Raw genomic sequence first — 24,350 nt, forward strand, 5'->3', positions numbered from 1 at the left:
GAAGAAAATTTGTTAAAAAATGAGATGTAATTAAATGAATCTTAGACCTTTTATTACTGAAAACTGAGTTACTAGTTGGCTCTGGTAGGGAGAAGTTTGACCATTCATTCAAAATAGAGTAACTTTATTTCCCATTCCACACATAGCTATTTAAAATATCTTCTTTGAGAACAGAAAAATTATTAGCTATTTGTGATCCAATCTAGCACTGGCTATCTCTAAACGGATACTCTTCTAGCATACTGGCACAACGTAGTCTGCAAAATTTACACCAGGTGAACATATTTTATAAGACATCTTGGTCCTTCTGGTGACTACAGTTTCTTGAATGAGAATATAAGATAGACTCATTACAGAACAAATTCTAAGTTACAGTACATTGTGTTAATGTAAGGCTCCAGTGTATTTTGGAAATGTAATAGACTGTAGCTTCTTTTCATGTTTACTGGAAAAAAACCCTATTATATAAATTCTTTCTACCTTGAGTCATTGGATACACCTTTCCCCAGAAGACATATCTGTTATATATACACTATTGATAACTTAGCTTTCAGCTTTAAGCGATTATTTGGTAGTATTACTGTTCTTTATTTTATGGCTTTTTAAACATTAAGTCCTCAAATACTTGAAAAGCATTCACTATATTCTGATAGTTTACAAAAAAAAAAGAAAAGATGTGAACACCAGCTTGGAAATTTGTCAAGTCTTGAAAAATCATTTTTTAAAAAATGGTTATTCAGTAACAGAAATTAAAGGTACAGAAATGAAACATACAAAAAACTAATTTTAAAATTCCATACATACATGATCCCCTTCACAAAATCAACCTATAATCTTGTTTCTTTGTCAAGAGAAGAGAGATATGGATCAATTAGTAACGTAAGTTGTTTTTTTTTTTCATTTTCAAAATAACCCTTTAAACAATCCATTTTTATAAGTCTAGGGTTTTAAAAAGGAATAAATGTGATATAAAGTTCCCTCTTAAAATATCTTGACCAATTCACTGTTTAGGCTTCAATTAAAATGAGCATTTAAAGACTTAGGATGTATGAAAAAATGTTGCACATTTCCAAATAAAAAAGTTAACTATATATATTCAATAACATTACATACAATTAATATAAAATAAGGCTTTAGGAAGGTCTAAGTCTAAATGAATTTTATAGCAAGTAAGTCAGCTGAATTCATGTTCTAATTTTAATGATCAAATTATCCAAACAGTAAACTACAAAACCTTATTTAGGATAGGAAAAGTCTGGTGTATTTATCTTTTTTTTTTTTTTAAAGATTTATTTGAGAGAGAGAGAGAGCCCCCCACCTGCCACACGCACACCCACATGCACTGGGGCAGAGGGAGAGGGAAAGGGAGAATCCCAAGCAGATTCTGGCACTGAGAGTCAGAGCCCTATGTGGGGCTTTATCTCATGACCCTGAGATCATGACCTGAGCCAAACCAAGACTCCAACACTTAACCAACTGCACCACCCAGGTGCCCCTAGTGTATTTATTTTGAATACGGAACACTTTTCTTTTAAGTTGAAAAAACTTGGGCAAAATTAGTTTTATATATTAGTTTATTTTTTAAAGATTGTATTATTTATTCATGAGAGAGAGTGAGAGAGAGCATAGCAGGGGGTAGGGGCAGGGGGAGAAGCAGACTCACTGCTGAGTAGGGAGCCTGATGAAGGGTTCACTCTCAGGGCCCCGGGATCATGGCCTGAGAGGAAGGAAGATGCTAAACTGACTGAGCCACCAGGCACCCTATGGTAGTTTTTTTTTTTTTTTTTTTTAAATAAACCATGTATTAAGACACATGGTTTAAAAGTACTGATTGACATACAAGAGGTTTTTGAAGAACTTTTCTAACTATTTGGGTTACAGATACAAATTTACAGAACTAGGGAGACCTGTAGTCTATATCAAAGACCACACCTTATTTATTTGCTATTTTCTGGTTCTTAAACTAATGAAGAATTATAATAAACAATCTATAACCTCTCCTAGTTCTAAAGTGTTGATTATATCATTTTGCTTTTAAATATAGTTAAGACCATGTCTCAATAAAAGTTGTCTAAATAGACAATGTTGCTCTTGAATTAAAGATTTTTTTCACTCTTTTCTGGCTGTTGGTCCCTCCGAGTCAGTTATTAGTGAGGAGCAAATGTTACATATTTTACTCAACTGATTCTGACTCTCTGTGACCCCCCTTCTCCCCAGAGCCCACAGTGCCCAGCACATGATAAACACTCAATACTTATTGAATATTCTTGAATGAACAGCAAAATATTAAGGATGGATCAAGTATTATAAAGAATCTGGAGATGGTAACAGTTGCTTTTATAAAACCCCCAAATAATAATTTAAAAGCTTCTAGTCTTTTTCAGATTTACTTTGGTTTGTCTTGGAAATAACAGCAAGGAAAATATGGCACAGCAATAGAATACTAAATCATTATAGGTAAACTACAGCTAGGACAGTTAAGTTTAAGTTTTCATTCATGTACTGAAGAAATGAATTTTACCTATCCTACTAGTAGAACCAAGCCACTCCAGTTACTCTGGGATATAATCATCTTATCAATAACAGAAAAAATATCTTCCAGTATTTCAGTTTTTATAATTGTAATTAAATTGCTTAGTTACACTATAGAATAAGAAGCCATTAGTTAATTTTTGGAAATAAAAAATATGTATATACATTACCCTGATACCTAAGCCCAAAATATATCTAACAACAATTTTTCTTGATTTCTATTAGTCATAAAAATAAAGGAAAAATATATTGCAAGTATTTTCTTTATAGGCAATTTCAATTAGAAAATAATAGTTTAATGAAAACACATGAGTAAACTGATATGGAGGCAAGAAAAGTATTCAAAACTTGACAGATAACATGTTGTCAAATATAACTGAAGAATATCAGCCTCCATGACACCATTTACAAGCAGTAACTGATTTTTATACATCTCAATTTTATCTTATATTCAAGGAAATACAAGTTAGTAGATTATGATCCTAAGTCTTAGTTAAGAACCCCTTCTTTTAGCTTGTAAAATGTAGCCTTTGGACTTGATAATTCCTCTGCTTTTAACAATGACGGAGTACCGCAGTAGCCACAGGGGCACCCACTCCTGCGCCTGGATGTCAGGGATGCTTTCCTGAAGAGCTTCTTGGAAACTGGCTTCAGAAAGCAGTTCTTAAAACAAACAAGTAAAAACCCAAAGTGTTAAGTTGGGAAATAACAGCACTTTACCATGTAGGTAAGCATTTAAATACAATCAGAGAAACAATTCAAAATAAATTTAAAGTATGCTTTTCCTTCATGTGTGCTATGAATCTAAACCGGAATATCAAGAAGAATCCAGGCAGTTCTTCAGAAAGTCCCTACACTTCTACCCCACCTATTTGATTCACAACCTCTGGTGAGTGGAGCCTGCTTTTTTTTTTTTTTAAAGACTTTCAGGCAACTCTAATTGTAGATTAGTGAAATGTAGATTCAGTGAAAATACAGGAGAGTACATACATAGGAGAAAAAGGAACGGTACCCATAATCCTATGAACCAGAGACAGATTACTTCCATTGCCATGTTATCCTTCCAAGATTCTTTCTGTACCTTTCCATATCTCAAAAACTGAAAGTCATGCTGTAGTTACAACCTAATTTACTTATCTTTTCAACTTTTATTATGATTCTTCCCATGTAATTAAATATTCTGTGGAAGCATCATTTTTAATAATTATCCAGATACTACATTATATAGATATCATAATTTATACATTTCCTCAGTGTTGATGAGAAAATTAAGGTTTTTCATAGTATTTTGCTAATAAAATGCTATGCTGAACATCTTTAAAATGCATGCCTGGCTATGGAATGACAAAGTCAAAGTACAAGTACATTTTGAAGGCTTGATAGACAGTATATTGCCAATTGCTTTCCAAAAAGATACTTCTACTAGTAGCTGATAATGTTAGAGTCCCCATCTTACCATATCCTCACGAGTACCAGCAATCATTTAAAAACTCTTTGGCAATGGTTATCTTTTCATTTGCATCGCTTTGATGAAATAATTATTTTCTAATTCCACATTGATGTCCAAGCCCTTGACTCCTGCTCCAATGTACTACTCCTCTGCTCACTGCCTCTTCTCCAGCCACACTTGCCTTATACCTGTACCCTAAAATCCTCAAGCACACTCACACTTTGGGGCCTTTGAATCAGCTGCTCCCGCTTCCCTGAACACTCTTCTTCCAGATTCTCACAGGGCTTTCACCCTTCCTGCAGGTCTGATTAATGTCTCCTTAGCAGAGAGGCCTGATTTGCCCTATATAAAACAACCCCTAAGCTGGGCACTCTTTTTCTCCCTCAGCCAATTTCTCTCCATAGCACATACCACTATTTCTCACATTTAGTATTTACCTTATTATCCATCCCCTCCCATCAAAAGGTAAATTGCATGAGAGTTGGAATTTATCTGTCTTGATCCTTATAGCCCTAGTACTTTGAATAATGAAACACTGTAGGTACCCAATGTCTGTTAAATCAATCAAGTAATATGGAAAGATTCTACCAGGTCAGAACCCACAACCCAGACAGAAACTAAGTGACCATCTATACAGTATGGCTTGGGAGTGCTAAAGGACCTGCCAGACCCAAAAGAACTGCTGTGATATTTGAGTAACATCAATAGTAAACTGTCAGTAAATGTTATCTATTATCATGTGCCAAGCACTTTTCTGAGTATTTTACATGTATTAGCTCCTTTAATCTGCATATTAACCCTACTAGGTAATATTCTCTCCTTTTCCAGGGGGCAACTGAGGCAGAGAGGTTAGATAACTTGCCCAAGGTCATGCAGCCAGTAAATGGCAGCTTTCATAAGTGGAAGGCAAGTATCTCTTTGGAAAAGTAACATGAACATGAATTTATCAGTCTATCTGACAAAGAACAGGACCTGGAGGGAATAAGGCATAAGGCAGATCAGATTTAATGGGAATGAGGGGAGGGTGAAGGTTCTGAGTCAGGATCACCTATTTCACAATTTCACCCTTACTGTAGTTAAACTGTTACCACAACTTCTAGGACAAAGAGTAATGGAAAATAAGCACTTTCTGAAGAATAGGGTAATTTTAGCATAGCCAATGGGCTTTAAAGGGGACTTATAAACATAACTCTTTTTTAGATGACAAGTAGAGTTAGATGTTTTACAAACTGATTGCTTAAAAAATAAAATGTGACACATAAGAGCTATGCTATTCATCAACTTAACTACATGCTTTTAAATTAACTATGTGAGCTCTTTAGAATCAATAAACACCATAAATCTTTTAAGAAAAAGAATTGCTTCATGGATTCATTAATGTTAGAAGCAGGATCACCCTATAAATTCTAATCAAAGGGTTTAGGATTAAAATTAGGAAGACGTTCAAATGTCAAGTTATGTCATTAAAGCAAAAACATACCAAAAAGGATTAAACCTCTCTTCTCATATGTATATGCAATATATTTTGCAATAACAACAATGCATTAGCACATACCCTCAAGCCAATATCTAGATACCAATGAAATAAAATACCAGACACCTTAGTCTTTTCCTATTTCCTTTCCTACTAGAAAAAGGAAAGGGTTTTTTTCAAGTGGAGCTAGAAGGGGATGCAGGCTCATCCCTCAGCTGTTGATAATAATTACTATTGGAAGAGCCTCCCCCAGGCCCCTCCAAAAGTAAACAGATAAAAATGATATAGTATCTGCCAACATATAGAAAGTTGGAAATTAAATGGCTTATGTTTCAGAATAAATAGGCATAGAAATTCTTTGTTAAATTTTCACTAAGATGACTTTTTTTTTTTCAAATTACTTACAAAAATAATTAATGAAGGGAGAGGCAAAAGTCATTATTTCCTATTCTGGTATCAATTAAATGGAAACTAATAAGAAAGTAAGGTTTTCAGACTGAAATACTACAATGCTAATGTCTCAAATCAAAAAGATAGTACAATATAGGGGGGAAGGTCCCAATTCGGCCAGAACCAAGTCCAAGTTTAAACTTTGCCCCATGCCAGCTGGGTGACCTTGGCTAGTTTCTTAAATTCTGAGGCTCTTACTTCCTCAACAGTAAAATGCCTAGTTTCAGCTGTTGTGAGGATTACAGGTTATCCCTCTAAGGCATTTAGCATGATGCCTAACATTTGAGGGGCAAAAACTATTAAAACTCTTCCTCTTCCTACAAAACAGCGAAAAAATGAGAATGGGGCAGACTGCTAAATAAATGAGTATAAAATGTAAAACATTCTCTTCCTAGCTTTCCTACTTATCCTGTAAAATGTTGATAAAACACACTATAGAAGGCGGATAAGCCATTCTCATTAATCAAATAGTGTTTCTGACTGGTACCAAACATACAGGTCTTGAGAGTAATGACTAATAAAATACCTAATCAATTACCTATCCTAATATGCTTTAATTTCAAATTAAATTTTATCTGCCTCTCTTTCCAAATATTTGCCCTCTTTAACTAAGTAGCTGTTTGGTACAATTTTTGCTGTACTACACAAGATTTTATATGATACTATTTAGAATATCTTACAAGGTCTTTTTTGTGTATCATAGTATTTATAAACTTCAACAGACTGGATGTTCAGAAAATGATCTCTTCAATTTTTTTTCTCATTGATAGACTAAAGCTTTCTGAAACTAAATGTATATATATTTTGGACTAACTATGAAGACAAGTTCTAGGTAACACTTATCATTGTACAAAATTAAAAATTACATTTTAACAAGTAGCTTCTTGTAATATAAGAGCTCATGACCAATCAACAAATGAAAATCTCAGTATTACCTTTTGGATCATTATGAGTCAATAGCTGTATGTCAAATTGTTTAGCAAATGCAGTCAAGTCAGGTGGCATCACACAGCAGGAAGCAAGATTAACTTGGTTACTATTTGGTTTTACCTAGAAGCAAAAAGAATCATGACATTGCACTAAATTAAGTACTACAAAAAGTGGAAAGCAATGAAAGAACACAATTTTAGAAAATATGAAAGACTCTATTTTATAGTGCTTAAAATTTATAAAACATTGTTATATGAATATACTTATTGGGACGCCTGGGTGGCTCAGTTGGTTAAGCAGCTGCCTTCGGCTCAGGTCGTGATCCCAGCGTCCTGGGATCGAGTCCCGCATCGGGCTCCTTGCTCGGCAGGGAGCCTGCTTCTCCCTCTGCCTCTGCCTGCCATTCTGTCTGCCTGTGCTTGCTCTCTCTCCCTCTCTCTCTCTGACAAATAAATAAAATCTTAAAAAAAAAATATATATATACTTATTAATGTACGCTTTTTAAACTCATGTTACTGGTAACAGGGAAAGGAAAGCTCTAGGAGGCGGGGGAAGGCCAATATAGTGCTATACTCTTAGAAACTCTTTTCCTGCAATCTAATACACTTGCCTCAGAAACAAACATGGTTCTAAGTGATGATTCCAGCTAATGAGGGAACAGGTCTTAAAGGTAAAGGATCAAATAGAAATGATAAGAATATTTAGCATTAAAGTATAAAATACGGTTATAAATCAGGCGCATTTTGAAAAAGAATTAGATAATTTCTAATAGCTGCTCTGGTTAATTTACAGATACATTCCAGATCACCCAAGTCTCTCTAGTGGAATCTTAGCCATATTCTGGTTCTCACTAAATTAAAGAGAGAAGGGACAATACTTTCTCTAAGGTCTTCCCGTCTAGAAGAAACTGAAAGCTCTGCAAAGAGAAGGCTGGGGATCAAGTAAAAGGAATAAAGAAAAATACAAAGAGTAAAGGTAAAATACTGGTAAGCACCGTCCCTAAATACTATCATATGTTTTTAGAGGCCAGAGGGTGGTAGTGATTAATTTGTGATGCTTATTCCTTATTGAATTTTGAACCAAAGTCTTTTATACTTTCAAATAAGAGCAAAATATTTGTTCCATGTGATATTCCCTCACCTAAGAAATCAGAACCAAGACCTAACCATATCTAAAGAAAAATATAGTATTTTTATCACAAAAGTAAAACTGAAGGAAATAGCCTGAATTCATTTTGGCTACAAACACTTCAGCACACATTTTCTAGTGTTTTTTTTCACTCCTTTTAAATGAGATCAATACTAAGGTCAATTAAATATACATTTGAGATGAAAAAGGCCAGTGCTTTAGATAAAGCTTGCCAAACTGCATTTAGAATAGCCCCCCCATGAGTGTCCAGCACAACACTGAACAGTGTGAAGCAAAGACTAAAGGACAGGCCCCTCCCAGAGCACTTGTGATCTAGCTGTGCTTTACCTGTGCCCACTGATACAGCTGTTCCAACTGAGTTTTGTCTAGATCGGAGGTACCTATCGCAATAATCTTTTTGCTCTGAACCAAGTTTTCTAATTCTTCCCAGTAAGGTTGCAAATGCTCCAAGGAGAGATTAACTCCATCTTCAATAGGAGGTGAAGCAATGATCACAGAATCCAGCTGTGCGACTCCAAGAACTGAACAGGCTGATGTGAAGGAAAACAGGATAAATATTTGCTACATAATGAAAACAAGTATTTCTAATGTCCCTCATGTATCCCACTAAATTTTGTCTGTAAAGTTCACTGGTTTTCTTATTTGGATTATTTCATTCAGTTTCATAATTTACCTACCATTTAGAACACTGCCATCCCTTAAAAAAATTACAAATCCTTGTTCATCTACTTGGTCTGTGTGGCAGACCGATCATTTTCTTTGACCTGCTTCCTTCCTAGGGACTCACAGCTCTGACAGTCCTTCTAAAGGGGAACAGTCTCCTTGTTTCCTAGGCCCCAAGCATTTTCTGGTAACTTCTTTATCTTCAAATTTTCTTCTCCAGTTCTAATAGTATCTTGTATGGATGATCACAAGAATTCTGACCTCATATTCTGTAACTGATAGTCATGGCAAACAATAGCTTTGAGACCCTGAAAAACTAAATTTATGGTCCTGATCTATATTTATAGAGGTAGATAACTTAATTTCTGTAAAAATAATTTAAAGGGTTTATTTTAAATGATTATTGTTTATTCCATAGTTATAGTAAAGAGCTAATTATTTAAGTGTTTAACACCTATAATACTAGAAGAATATTTTAAAAGAAAAAACATTGAATTGTAATATCACAATAATCTAACCAAGTAAACAAAGATGAGAATGCTTGCTTTGTTACTGTGGCGATGGTAGGTCATGAGGTTTTATCTATAGTACTATAAGGGCTAAGAAATATAGTTAAGGAGAACTTCATCTCCAAACATATAGTTAAAAATTATGTTACATCTTTTATGTTCCTCATATATATCAAAATACAAGTCCATATGATCTGACAGAAACCTTAAGAAACTAGGCTAGAACTTTAAAAAGTAAAATTGGAATGAGCTCATCTTTTTTTTCACCTGGTCCTGAACACAAGATATAACTAATACACCTACACTAATTTAAAGTTATGAAGGTTGGGTGCCTGGGTGGCTCAGTCGGTTAAACATCTGCCTTTAGCTCAGGTCATGATCCCAGGGTTCCGGAATCGACCTGCATCAGGCTCTCTGCTTAGAAGGGAGACCGCTTCTCCCTCTCCCACTCCCCCTGCTTGTGCTCCCTCTCCCGCTGTCTCCCTCTCTGTCAAATAAATAAAATCTTGGGTGCCTGGGTGGCTCAGTGGGTTAAGCCGCTGCCTTCGGCTCAGGTCATGATCTCGGGGTCCTGGGATCGAGTCCCGCATCGGGCTCTCTGCTCGTCAGGGAGCCTGCTTCCCTCTCTCTCTCTCTCTCTGCCTGCCTCTCCGTCTACTTGTGATCTCTCTGTCAAATAAATAAATATAATCTTTAAAAAACAAAACAAACAAAAAAAACCAAATAAATAAAATCTTTAAAAAAAATAAAGTTATGGAGGTAAAAAGTTAAAAGTTTTTGCTTACCCATGTCAACTGCATTTCTCATTGATGATGAAGAGTTTGATCCTACAATGAAGAGTTTTGCTGGGTAACAAAAAAAACAAAACTGATTACTACATTTTGGTAACATTTTACTAGACAGTATCAACACTGCCCACAATACTAAGCTGACAGAGAATCCTGAATGAATTGCCTTTTCTTTCCTAGTCACATAATTTTATGGTTTTCATTTTAAGATATGAAAGTACCTTTCCATTGTGATTTTTAAATTACATGCCAATTGCCAAAAAATATCCATTTGTCAAAACAAAAAAGCATATACTAATTTTCCATTTATTAGAAGGCAGGTCACACAAATATACAAATTACTCAAAATGTACATTTTTATGAATATTATTGGAAATGGAACATATTATATACATTCTCCAATAAACTAAATAAAAGGCTATGCTAAAATTGCTTGTAATGTGAAGAAAAACAAAAAAACCCCCTCACAATCCCATCTTCCTAATACAGTCATTTTAATTTTTAGACATTAGCTTCTAGCTTTTGGTCATATGGGGCAGGGTATAACATTTATTCTACTTCTATTTAGTTTACCTTTATGTAATATTTTTTACAACTTTATGAAGTTTTTAGTTCTTTTGACTTTTTTTTTTTTTAAATCATAGTTGTAATATATATTCACTCTAGAAATGAGAAAAACTGAGCGGAGAGGCGTTGGGGAATGTGGTAACTGGGCAATGGGCCTTAGGAAAGGCAAGTAATGTAAGGAGCCCTGGGTCTTATATAAGACTGATGAATCAATTGAACGCTACCTCTGAAACTAGCAATACATTATATGTTAATTAATTGAATTTAAATTTTTAAAAATGGGGAAAAAACAGAAATGAGAAAAACCCAAGAGTAGAAAGATAGACTAAAAAAAATTGCCAACAGTCTCATCACTGAATGCAGTCACTGTTTAGGTTTTTGTTTACTCTATTTTTAATGAATAATTTTACATACTCATTTTTTTTTAAAGAGTTATTTATTTGACAGACAGATCACAAGTAGGCAGAGAGGCAGGCAGAGAGAGAGAGGAGGAAGCAGACTCCTGCTGAGCAGAGCCCGATGCGGGGCTCGATCCCAGGACCCTGAGATCATGACCCAAGCCGAAGGCAGAGGCTTTAACCCACTGAGCCACCCAGGCGCCCCTTTACATACTCATTTTTAACGGTTAAACATTATTCTGTAATTTTGATAGGGTATAATTCAAATGATTTCCTACTTTTTGAACATTTACATTAGTTCCAGTTTTTTGTTATCACATACAATGCTAAAATAAACATCTTGTTACTTTGTTCAACTTTCTGCTGAAGCATTTCCCAAGGACAAACTGTCAGAAATGTGTATGAGTCAAAAGGTAAGCTCTTCTTTGTGGATCTTTTGTTGTTGTTGTTGTTGTTGTTGTTAAAGATTTTATTTATTTATTTGAGAGAGAGAGAGAGAGAGCATGACCTGGAGGAGGGGCAGAGGGAGAGGGAGAGGCAGATTCCCCACTGAGCATGGCAGGATGCGGGCCCAATCCTAGGACTCTGAGATGAGGACCCGAGCCAAAATCAGATGTTTGACTGAGCCACCTAGGTGCCCTGAATTTTGTTCTATTTTACTTACTTCCTACTTTCATATAAAAGATTTGTACCAGTTTACAAGCCAACTAAAACTTAACTAAAAACTTAAACTAGCCAACTAAACTTAACTAAAACTTAAGAATTGCTCTCCTGGGGCGCCTGGGTGGCTCAGTGGGTTAAAGCCTCTGCCTTTGGCTCAGGTCATGATTCCAGGGTCCTGGGATCGAGCCCCGCATCAGGCTCTGCTCAGCAGGAGTCTGCTTCCTCCTCTCTCTCTCTGCCTGCCTCTCTGCCTACTTGCGATCTGTCTGTCAAATAAATAAATAAAATCTTTAAAAAAAAAATGCTCTCCTAACAACGTACGACACTATAAAAAATATAGTTTTTGCTAATTTAGTATGTATAATATATACCTATCCAGGACTGCATTAATTGGCTTTTCTTTGGTTACCAGGAAAGCAGAGTAGTTTTCTATTAAAATTGAGGCTTTAACTTGATTCAAACTCAAATTTATTTATATAGATTTACTTTATGTAAATTCACTGTTCAAAATCTAAATTTACTCAGTAGACAAATAGGTAAAGTAGTAGTAGAGAAAATCAGAAAAGGGAATGGAGAGAAAAGGGGGCTAATGAAATATCTATATGTAAATTGTATTCAATGTAAATATGTATTCAACAAACATAACAAATTTACCTTGTACATTTATTTGTCCTTTCTACTGCTAGATAATCTTCAAGCATTGTTTTCCTCACTGGATTTCTCTATTTAAAAGTCATCACCACTCCCCTACCAACCAGGTGAGAGTCAATCTTCACCACTTTAGAATAACTTTTTTTTTTTAAGATTTCATCCATTTACTTGACAGAGAGAGATCACAAGTAGGCAGAGAGGTAGGCAGAGAGGTAGGCAGAGAGGCAGGCAGAGAGAGAGAGAGAGAGAGAGAGGAGGAAGCAGGCTCCCTGCTGAGTAGAGAGCCCCCAGGACCCCGGGACCACGACCCAAGCTGAAGGCAGAGGCTCCAACCCACTGAGCCACGCACGCACCCCAATCTTCACTTTAATCCACCCATAGCTCCAATAATTATACTCCATGAAACCCTCCCTACCACTATCCCTCTTGCCACGAATTTGTGCCATTAGAAATGGTCTCCTTTCTCCGAAATGAGAGGCATTCTTGGTAGAGAAAGGAAAGCTCTTCATATGGGGAGAATTTTGATATATCAAAAATTTCAAGCCTTTTAAGAACTGAGAACAACCTGTAAGAGCTTCAAGATGGATCTAAACCATGAAGAACTGCAATCAACCACAGAGAAGAGGTTGCTTTTAGTTCCTTTCCAACACAAAAAGCGATGTGAAATTAATAGAAAGAAATGGGTTTTGGAGTCAGGCATACCTGGATGGATTCCCGGTTCAACCACTTACTGGTTATATGACAACTTTCAAGTTATTTAACATCTCTTGTGCAATGGGGATAATTCTACCTTGTAGAATTGCTTTGAGAATCATATGAAGAAACGTAACCAAAATGCACTAAGTATGGTGCCTGGTATAAAACAAGACTCAATAAATGGTAATTATGGAGTCAAAAAAACAATGCCCTATCTCATCTTACATGTCCACACTAATCAAAAATAACAACCAAAACAAAACTACAAATGGTAGTAAGTTAACAGCTACTTAGCACTTAACTTTTTGCTAAGCACTGTGCTAAGTGCATTTTTAAAAATTTTATCTAATTTACAAAGAATCCTGTGAAACAGACGCATCCCTATTTTACAGATGAGAAAACGAGGCTCAGAGAGGTCGAATAACTTGTTAGCCCAAGATTATATCAGTCAATAATCTGCATACCAAAGAATTTCAATCTAGTTAAGTTTAAGCTTTTAATGTCTATTCTATGCTGACTGTAAGCTGAGGGCAAGAACATCTCATCTCTTCATTTTTTTATTCCTTGAGCTTAGCATGGTCTCTCATAAATAGTTACTCGATACATCTGTTGAATGGGTATAACATGGATTTTATTTCTCTTCATGCAACTTGTGGCCCAGACTTCCGTCTATACTTCCAGGCAATTTCAGCCATTGCTCAGCAGTGTTCCACCAGGAAGGGAGGGCCTATGCTTGCTTTGGACAGACACTGCTCTTAAGCATTCCCTTCATTCTTTCCATTTCCTCCACCTTAGTTTTCCCGAAATCTGACATATAAATTAATGAGACCATGATGAAGAACAGGAAGGTGAGCTCCTCTTCTGACTCCACTCAAGGAGCCAAAACTGACCTCCTATAACTTTCTCTTGGGAGTTTCCATTATGTTTAAAAAAGAATATATAGGGGCACCTGGGTGGCTCTAAGTGTCTGCCTTCTGCTCAGGTCATGCCCCCAAGAGTCCTGGGATCAAGCCCCACGTCAGGCAGAGTCTGCTTCTTCCACTCCTCCCCACTTGTGCGTGCTTGCACGCTCTCTCTCTCTCTCTCCCTCGCTCACTTGCTACCTATCTCAAATAAATAAATAAAATGTTTAAAAAAAAGAATCTTTATATTTCTCACACTTAGTGACTGAGTCACTCCTTACCAGAAGCAAAGAAAGGCTTTTCCTCTCTGCCTGACAAAACCTCACTATCATTTCCACTGTGTAACAAAATAAGTTGTAAAGGCTGGATTTACCAGAAACTTTCATTTCTTCTCTTTCATCAGGATTTATCTTTTCTACTGCATGAGATACGGTACATTCCAAGACATCTGGAAATTCCTATAATAAACAATGTTTACAATAAATATAAAATTAATGTTTTTAATTAGCTATATGTTTTCTATTGTCCATAATGCCCTTTAGAAACAGGGAACCCATAAGATAACAGGGTTCTTTACCTGATGTCTGGATGGGCTTCATAAGGTTTGTAAAGCCCTGAAACAAAGGTAAAATGCTCTGTGTGTGTCCATTTTCTGGGGAAGAGGATCTCATTTTGATCAGGTGCTCAAAGGAATGCATGATCAAAAAAACCCAAACAAATGGTGGTGGTGGGGGCAGCATGTGAGGAGTTAGAACTACTAGCACAATATATAATTTTACTTAAAATATGAAAGCAATGAAAAATAATAAATATTTACCCACTCTGCATAAAGACATGTTAAAAGCTTCCTATATTAATCACAAACATTTTAAAGCAAGACTTTTTTTCTGAGCGCAATAAAAAAAGTAAAGGCAATTCTAATGCATTATAATTAATAATTTATGAGGAAAATGGTAAGATGTTAGTACATATAAATCAGAACTATATTAACTCACATTTACAAGATTGAAACAAAGTAAACAGTGAGGCCTTTCCCATAATTCTTGAGCACATTACAATGCCTGGCACATATCAAGGGCTTAGTAAGTGTTTGTCAGTCATGCATAAATAGAGGCAAATGGTCATTTCAGAGAAACAGAGACTGACAGAAGACATTAATCAACATCTGCCTAGATGCTATAGAGTTTACACTTGCAGAATGCCCACGGCAACAACTCTTTCCAGCACACGTCCTCGTCCATAGTTTTAAAGTAGCCAGTGTAATTTGTTATGAGCCTTTGGCTCATCTGGATTCCAAAGAATGGTTTGCAGACAGGTGGTCTGTATATTAACATTGATGGTAAGTCATTTATTAACACTTAATGAAATACCCAGTGTTTCCCTCAAAACTGACATTAAAAAACTATTTCTAGTCACTATATTATTATGATATTCTACCAAAGCAATTTAACAACCAAAACTGTTAAATAGTCATTTCTTTATTAGACCAAATATAAACTGGAACATAGTGAAGAAAAGTGTGATGGGAATTAAGCACAAAGAATCCTGGTATCTAGTCTAGTTGCAGAGTTGGTGACACACCCTGGATTTTATGTTTTATGCTTAAGCATACTGGGTCAGACAGCCATCTCAGTAAATCAGCCACAGGGAATTTTGTGCTAATTGCCTATTTGACTTCCCCATCAAAATTGGGGAAATTAATTTCCTGCTTACTGCATTTTCCTTTTGACCTACATAATTTCTTCATTCACATTTTACTTACCCTGACCAAATCAGGGCTGATTTGGGAACTCCACTCATTCAAGGTCTTTTGGATACAATCTCGAAGCTGTAAAAGGAATGCATTTTGAAACCATTAATCAAACTCTATACACTCTGCTGTACTTCTACAGCAAGAATATACTAATTTGATAAATTAGTTGAAAAAGATGTGAATAGGAAAAACCATAAAAACCAAAATTTTAGTTCTATAAGGTTTACATTTTCTTCAACAAAGACAAGTTTGTATCTGTTTTCATCTTAACCTTCAAATGTTGAAGTATTTTTAAAGTGTCTTTGTACCAATGAAAGTTTAAGTAAGGCTTTGAGACATAAAAGCATACACAAAGAAACAAAATTTTTCAAGAATAAAGTTTATAAATAGAGGAACATGAATTCAAGCTCAGGGAGCCTGACTAAAATTAATATTAACCACTATGAGAGAATCCTTAAAGACAAATAAATGACTCTAAGTGTGGCCAGAAAAACTCCATTATTCACCTGACGTGTTCATTAAAAATTCCAGTTCCTGAGCCCCATCCTAGACTGCTGAATTACTCTAAAGGCAGCAGAACTTGCATTTTAACAAGCATCCCAAGAAATCAGCATGTAACGTCTGACAACCACCACAGTCCTATCTTACATAAGTCAACTTGCATAATGTCAGCCCATGTATCATTTCCTAACACGTATACCTCCAACTGGTCTTCAGTGTTTTCTTGTACAAACTTACTTACACTAACATTATGGTATGTTGTAAATCTATTAACTTGTTCATGCATCTTTCATTTCTTATGACAGTGTATTTCAGACTTGTCTGATAAAGCACCAAAGTTAAGACTTACATACATTCATATAGAGAGTAAGGGCCTAAATACATATAACAGAACAAAAAATTTACAAAACGCTATGTTCATTACACGTGAGGCACTCTGATGGCTTCTATTCTATTAATTAGAAAAAAAAAAAAAACATGCTGTTCTATGGCTCACCAAACTGATTTATGACCGCTAATGGACAACACTAACAATTTGAAATCACTACCTTATGAACATCAAGGACACAGTGCTTTGCATTCTGTGGCAATCAATGAAAAAAATAAATGAGTAACTGCAAAAGCACTTTCCTTTAGCAATAACAAGGACTAAACTTCTGAACTCACTGATCTATGATTTCTGATGATAAAAACTGACACAGCACTCTACTGCTTTTATCTTAGTACAGATAATTACAAGGGATAAGTGGTTTATCAGTTTGAGAGCTCAGAGTCATCTACATTACACTTCATAAGCCACAACAAAAACAGTATGTTCCAACCATAATAACCCACATGAATTCAATCTACAATGTCTCTATCTTCATGGGAAATGTATTTATAACCAAATTTAAGATACTAAATAAAAATTAGTTGATAATTATTCCAGACAGAATTACAAGTCAATATTCTTTTCAAAAATGGTAAAAGTTGGGGCAGCAGGACAAGAAGTTAACAATTCTATCAGGAATAATTTGGCTCAAATCATGGGAGAATTTTAAGAATTTTCCTCTGGAAGGACGGCTTACTTGCATACTTACGGCTTTCCTGATAAAAAGCTCAATTCAGGAAGGTAAGTACATTTTCAGGGTATTCAGCCCCTTCTTGAAATCATTTCTTTAATTAATCTTGGATTCCGCAAAATGTCAGGACAAATCACAAAACAATGTTATGATGAGAAATTCATTGGCTGTATCACAAACATAATTATTTCTAATCTTTTATTATCTATATTGACATCTCATTAACTTTGTATTTTGTTCTCTTCATTTTTATCAAATATGCATAGAATCACTGAAGTAAGTATCATCATAATGTAGTATATCATTAGATCTGGAACCATATAAGAATTTTAAATATACTTTATGATTCACCTGCCCAAATACTCTTAAAGAACTGAGCAAAACAGTTCTATAATGGCTCATTTAAAACACAAGATTTGATTTCATAAAGTTCTAGTGAAAAAAAAAAAAATCCAGCTCTCTGCTCTGCAGGGAGTCTGCTTTCCTTCCTCTCTGCCAGCCTCTCTGCCTACTTATGATCTCTGTCAAATAAAAAATAGGAAAAAAAATCTTTAAATAAAGATAATGGAATTAAAAAAAATACACATTAGAACTAGGAGAGATCTTTTAGGAAACCTAATCTAACTCTCTACTCAATGTTTAGATTTTCTTAATGAGTGATTTATTCCGTTTTTTTATTCCACAAGGCTGAACTATTTCAAGTAGCATATATCAATTTGGAGCTCTGTTATAAAGTTTTGTTTTGTTTTACATGGAAAAAAAAAGTCTCTCCTCACTAAACTGTCTTTTTTCCTACAATATGCTGCCCTATCTTCAAGTTTTCCTCAAATGTTTTCTAGCTGATTTTGTCCCTCTTATGTAGCACCTCCCCCCCAAAAAAACAAACTAGATTTAGTCCTTCGAACAATGTTTTTCAAACGGTGGAGTGTGACTCACTGCATTAAGAAATAAAGAGTTTTTAAAAATTAAAATAGGATTTTAGAATACACAGTATATACTAAAGGTTAATACATCCATAAAACCTTTGAGATAGATTTAGCACTTTATTGAAGTATAATTTACACACAAAATTCACTTATTTTAAGTGCACGATTCCATGTTTTCTAAAGGGTTTGTGAAGAGTTTTACAGAGCTGTGCCCCCATCATCACTATCCAATTTTAGAACACGTCCAGGTGCCCACTAGCAATCACTACCCACCCTTCTTACTCCAGCCCAAGGCAACCACTCATCCTACTTTCTATCCTTACGGACTATGAACTAGATTGTAAGGTAAAATTTCTTACTGGGTTGCAAAAGTCAAAACATTTCAAAGGCCACTACTTTAAAGCGTGCTGTAGTGAAACAAGAGAGCAAAAATTTCACCCAATACTGTCAGTATATATGGAAAATGGTATATTGAACCAGGATCTCTGGGAGGAAACTGAAAGAACTAAATCTAGAAATATTTATTTGGGGGAGAAATAGTCAAAGTGGGGGGTGTTTAAACAAAAAAGATATATAGACTGAGATGGATGGAACCTGGTCACTGAATAATGGTACAGAGTTTGGTTCTTATTAAAGTTACAACCAAGAGTTCTCATCTGATGGGTGGTCACAGGCCCAGAGCATACTCAGGGGGATGCCATGGGCTCCTGCATAGTATATCACCAACATCTTATATAAAAGAGCCCAAACTGCCTAGGAAAACAGCTGATACTATAATATGGCATAGGACATTTTTCTTTTAATCAAGATTTGTTTAAAATCTTGATAAAAAGGGGCGCCTGGGTGGCTCAGTAGGTTAAGTGTCCACCTTCAGCTAGGGTCATGATTCTGGAGCCCTGAGATCCAGCCCCACCATCTGGCTCTCGGCTCAGTGGGGAACCTGCTTCTCCCTCTCCCTCTGCTTGCTGCTCTGCCTACGTGTGCTCTATCAAATAAACATAAAATCTTGGTAAAAAGGGAGATAAATGCTTCCATGGTGAGCGTTGTCCTAGATTACCTCTTTTAATCCTCACAGTGAGTTGATGAAGGCTGTACCATTATCCAACTTTGAAGTTATGTAAACAGACTCAGAGAAGGTAACTTTCCCAAAGTCACACAGCTCCTAAATTAAAGGTTTGCTTCTATTCACTGTTATTTTTCAGTACTGACACCGTCCCAAACCAGCGGTATGCCTCCGCAGTTCACTGGGCACTCTGACTCTGGCTCAGGAAGGAGCCGCTGCGGCCCGAATATGTAGCACGTGTAGAATTCCAGATTCGTCTCTGCCACCTTAAACTAGCGACGAGTCTTCAGGCAAATACGGCGAGGCAGATTAAATTGCAGCAAGAAAAATGCATACCTTATTCTAAAGTCGAATATGAGTCCTTTATCTCATAGCAACAGAGTGACTACTGTCAACAGCCTCAGAGCTAAGTGGATTATTACTACTACCTTCACCTGAATCCTAGAAAAGCGAATCTCTGAAACCTACGTCTTCACCTGTCGCGGTGTGGGGGGGAAGGGGGGGTGAGAGGCTGGGAGGGAGGTGCTGGTCCTCTCTGCACCCCCGTGGCCCTCGCAACGAAGAGGGGTCCAGTACGTTGGCGAGTTCGGCCTCGGCCGGGAGCACGGACGGACGCGTCCCTCGGGATGAATTTGCACCTGCCAAGCGTTTTAAGGCACGCGGCCCCCGCTACAGGTTTGAAGGCGACGTCGCAACCCCGGCGGCCGCAGCCTCCCCGCGCCGGCGGAGCCCAGGAGTGCGCCTCACCCGGCGCCCGGAGCCCGCCCGCCCACCTTCCCCGCCGGGCGCTGCTTCCCTCTGGGAGCCTCCCGGGCCGCGGCCTGCCCCGGGAGCCCCGCGTCTCTCACCTCCTCGCTGTGCGTGGACGGGCACTTCTTCCGCAGGCGACCCCAGTTGAGTAGGTTCCCCGTCTGCAGGTGCAGGGTGCGGGCCCGCGCCAGCAGCGCCCCGGCCGCGCGGCTGTCGGTGCCCATGGCAGCGGCCGACGGAGGCGGGCCAGGCAGCGACGGGGCCGCAGGCGAGGAAGGAGGCCGCCCCGCAGGACGCGGTGCCCGAGGCCGGAGAGCCGAGCGCGAGGCTGGCCGCCCCACGCGGCGGGACCTCGACCTGCGCTCGGGACCGAGGGAGGCCGGACGGTGGCGGAGCGGTGGCCCGGGAAGGACGCGCTGGCCGCGGCGGCTGCTGCTGCTACTGCGGCCGCCGCCGGAGAGCTGACTCCCAACTGAAGGGACCGTTTCCTGGAAGACAATGACTAAGCAGAAATCGCGCCTGAGAAAGTGCTTGGTAACCGTTACCCGTCCCACGGCGGGGCCGGGCGGGGCGGGGCGGGGCGCCGAGAGAGCAGCGGGACCCACGCCCGCCCGCGGGTGACTGGCCCTTGGCCTGTGGCGGGCGTGGCGCCGGGCGGCGGGCGCGCGGCGGAGTGAGCGCGGGGCGCGAGGGGCGCGCGGGGCGGGGCGGCGCGGGACGCGGCGCTCGGCAGGGCTCCCCCTGCCGGTCAGAGGACGGCGCGCCGGCCTGTGCCCCTTCCGCCTAGCTTCGCCAGCGGCGCTCGCGGTCTCGCCTCCCAGCCAATGAATGGGTGGTCGCGCTGGTGATTTTCCTCCACACCTCTTTAAAAAGACAGCGAAATCCCCTACCAAGGCTTTGAAATATTAGCTGGTTTTTGTTTTCAAAAGCGGGTGTTAAGGCAAAGTGCCACTTCATTGCTTGTTTACCCTCTTAGTTCATTTTCTTTCTCACGGTCTTTCCCCGGGAGCTGCGCGTTTTTCTTCATGTTCATTCATTACAGGTCTAATATCTTACACTATTTGCTGGACAGGGTGGGAAGTCCACGAGTAAGACTTAATCTTTGCCTTTGGGAAGCTAAAACTCCAGTTCCAAAGATAAGGCCTAAGCATATGAAAGAGTATCTTAGGGCAGTTTCCAGATGAGTTCAGATTAAAGAGAACACTGCATCCGGTGAGATCAGGGATTTTACCAGCCATTCCCTTAGACATGGTTGTGATTCTTTCCTCCTATTAAATTTCATGTATGGTAGACGTGGTAGACTCTCAAATTGAACATTTATTGAGCTTTCCCCAAGAAACTTTTACCTTTGTTAAAAGAAATCAGATCTATTAAAAGGTAAAATTCTATTACAGGATAAATTCCAGTTAGTAAGAATTCAGGGCGAAGTGGAAAAGAAGCTCTTTCTTGTAGGTGGTTAGAGACTGAGCCTGATGTTGAGTAGATATTTGTTGGCTGAATGAAGGTAAGAACTCTTTGAAGAGAAGGGTAATGCCAGAAGCAGGAACAAGCATGGGGTATTTTAATTAATATAAACATTTGATCCTTATGTTGAATTTCCTGTGGCATTTTTTGACTCCTTGTATATTCTCTAATACCACGGAAATAATTCTTTTTTTCCCCCCATGGAAATAATTCTTGATTAAAACTTAGAGGTTGTTCCTCCTAAACTATTAGACCGGATTTCTTTCTGGGAATGTATATAGCCTATCGGTCTCGGACATAAAGCTGTGTGGCTTGCAAACCTGTCTTTACCAGGTACTGGCTATTTTAACTTAGGCCACTTAGTCTCTCTGTTTCACTTTCTCGAATCTGGGCCAGATGATAGTTTAAACCATATGAAATTGCTGATAATTGACCATTTTGACCTACAGCCAGGTGCCATGGTTCCCCCTGATATAGTATGTACCACACTGAGTAGAAGTGAGGAATCAGCTTACTAAAAGCCCTTGGTAGAGTATTTGGCTCATGGTAAAAGTTCAGTAAGTGAGAGCTCCTATTAGTAATGCTTCCACTCTTTCTCCCTTACAGTCCACTTCTCACAACATTGGCAAATTCATGACATGAAATCACAGCAGCCTTCTGTTGTGTTTTTAAAGTTTACATTATATAAACTCATTTACTCTTCATAGCAACTCAGATAAATAACTTATTGAAACTCTCACTATTAGTAAGTGTTGGGGCCCCAATCAAAACCTAGATCCTTTATCTTCGATCTCCTTACTCTTGCATGCTACAATTTACTTTTGACACAAAAAGTGTGTTTATTGAGGTGATTTTAATTTTGAATGTGTGTGTGCATGATTTATATGCTTTTTATGCCTGTACAGCTTTAAAAAAACTATATATTATAGTTATTGATACCCTTATTATAGAACCATAGTTTTGAGAAAGGGAAACATAATCTTCTAAATTTATTTGGTGACAAAAACAAAAAAGAAAAATCCAAGGAACTTTATTGTATATAGTTACTTTGAAGGAATCTAAGGAATCTTTTCTATAGAGGGGGAGTAATATTGCTGACATTTCCACCTTTGAGAATGGTGTAATTCTGGTTTAATGTGCTTTAAAATTTTTCAGAAATTGTTTGTAAATATAAAAATCACTAACATCCACTGCTCTTTTTTCATTCTCTTTCCAGGATCTGATGTTATTGTCCCTGTCTCCCTTTGAGAACCACTCTCCTCAACTGGCTTATAATACAATATATTTGATCACTGAACATTTTAAAAAAATCGTAATGAACTGTTGGAAGCCCAATAGGAGCTCCTGAGGTGTGAGTGTTTAAATTTAAGGCAAAGAGCAAAAATGGTCTCATGGATGAATTTTTACAGGAAGTGATCACATTTTTACTCACAGTCTGTTTGCACTTTATACAAGAATAAACAAAATGTGAGAACTAAAATTCATTTTACCTTATGAAGGGATGACCTGATGCATCTTATTCTTAATAAGGTAAAATGGATTTAAATTATCAGATTTTGGTTTGATATTTTATGCAATTGATTTTAAATTTAATAATACATTATTATATTCTCTATAACAGAAAATATAGTACAAAGATGTCTATCTCATCCATATTAAAAACAACTTAATACTTCATTATATGAATATCTATAATGTATTTATTCTCTGCATTTGATGGCCATATTTGGAGCTTTCAGGCTCTTGCTAGAACACCCATTGTGGCCATACACATTCTTAGTACTTGCCTGTTTGTACACGGAGGAACATTTTTCTCTGATAACTACATGTTACATATTACTGTCTTCAAGGGTGTGCACATTCAGTAGCTACTGCTGAACCAATTTATATTCAAATCTAAATTACATAAGACTACTTATTTCTTCCCATAGTCACCAACATTAGATATTATCCGTCTTTTCAATTTTTGTTACACTGGTGGATAAATATATCTCATTATTCTTTGATTGCTGGTAGGATTTCATTGTTTTATGATATATTGTGATCATACTCTGTGATTTTGCATGCCTTTAAAATTAATATTGTATCATACGCATTTTTCTCATGTTATTACACTGAATTATTTTCCTGTCTCTGTTGACACACAGACAAGAACATCGCTAATTCTCGTCAATTGTTTTGGCCTTAAAACATGTTTCATCAAGGCAACTAGCACATGTCTGTTGCCAGTATGTAACCCCTGGAGACAAAAAGGCTTTTAGCAAGGGGCAAGTTAGACATGTTTAAAAAAAATTCACAAGCCCGGTTTCTTTTCTCTTGGTACCTGTTTCTGTAGCAATTCCGATGGGGTGTGTTAGACAACCTTCCATGAAGGGCTGTGGGCTTCTCTATCAGTTACCGAGGCGATGGTTTGCCCATGAGACACAGACTGTGGTCTGCCTCACTGCCTCAGGAACTCCAGGCTATGTTGTTTCATTATGTGCCGTGTGGTAGAAAACTTCTGTTGGCACTCAATCCCCAAACTCCTAGGGTGCCTTCCTCTACAACAGAGCCTGGAGGCTAAACCCTGTAATTCTCAGCATCCCTTGTAGCACTCCTTCTAGGTAAAGATGAGGTTATATCAATTCCATGCACTAGTTTTAGATTTCAAAGGTAGAAGTGTGTAGGGGAGCATCTTTCTGTATCTTCAGCTATTGAGTTTTGCAACAGCCGTGCTCTGATGTCCTGTCCCCAGCTTTACAGATGTCAGGAGGCAGTTCCGGCCACTTACTGACCCCTGGATCAAAGAAAGTGTAATCAAATGGCAATCTCCCGATGGCTCACCCTTTTTAGCTTGACACAGGATGAGCTCTCTTGGAAGGACACTTCTTTTAGCAGCATCGTTCTTAGAGTTATTCCTAGAGACCCAGTCCAGAGCTTGTTCGTCCAACCTTCAGCTTTGTAAGCACCTAACTCCCTGTATGAAATATCCTCCACTTAAAATAGCGTGGTTTCTGTTCCTGCGCTTGAC

The 24,350-nt window shown here is 37.8% G+C and overlaps 1 protein-coding gene across 1 annotated transcript; it reads right to left on the reverse strand.

Annotated features, from left to right (window-relative positions):
* Positions 1 to 1,764: 1,764 nt before the first annotated feature.
* Positions 1,765 to 20,508, reverse strand: GCLM (glutamate-cysteine ligase modifier subunit). The gene is made up of 7 exons (XM_032867168.1): positions 19,975 to 20,508; positions 15,585 to 15,650; positions 14,196 to 14,280; positions 9,943 to 10,002; positions 8,313 to 8,515; positions 6,842 to 6,956; positions 1,765 to 3,195 (listed from the first exon to the last, which is right to left on the reverse strand). The coding sequence occupies exons 1-7, from the start codon at positions 20,098 to 20,100 to the stop codon at positions 3,026 to 3,028; spliced, it is 825 nt and encodes a 274-aa protein (XP_032723059.1). The 5' UTR covers positions 20,101 to 20,508; the 3' UTR covers positions 1,765 to 3,025.
* Positions 20,509 to 24,350: the final 3,842 nt, after the last annotated feature.

The sequence above is a fragment of the Lontra canadensis genome, unplaced genomic scaffold (assembly GCF_010015895.1).
Source record: "Lontra canadensis isolate GAN:19392208 unplaced genomic scaffold, GSC_riverotter_1.0 scaffold33, whole genome shotgun sequence".
NCBI classification, from domain to species: domain Eukaryota; kingdom Metazoa; phylum Chordata; class Mammalia; order Carnivora; family Mustelidae; genus Lontra; species Lontra canadensis.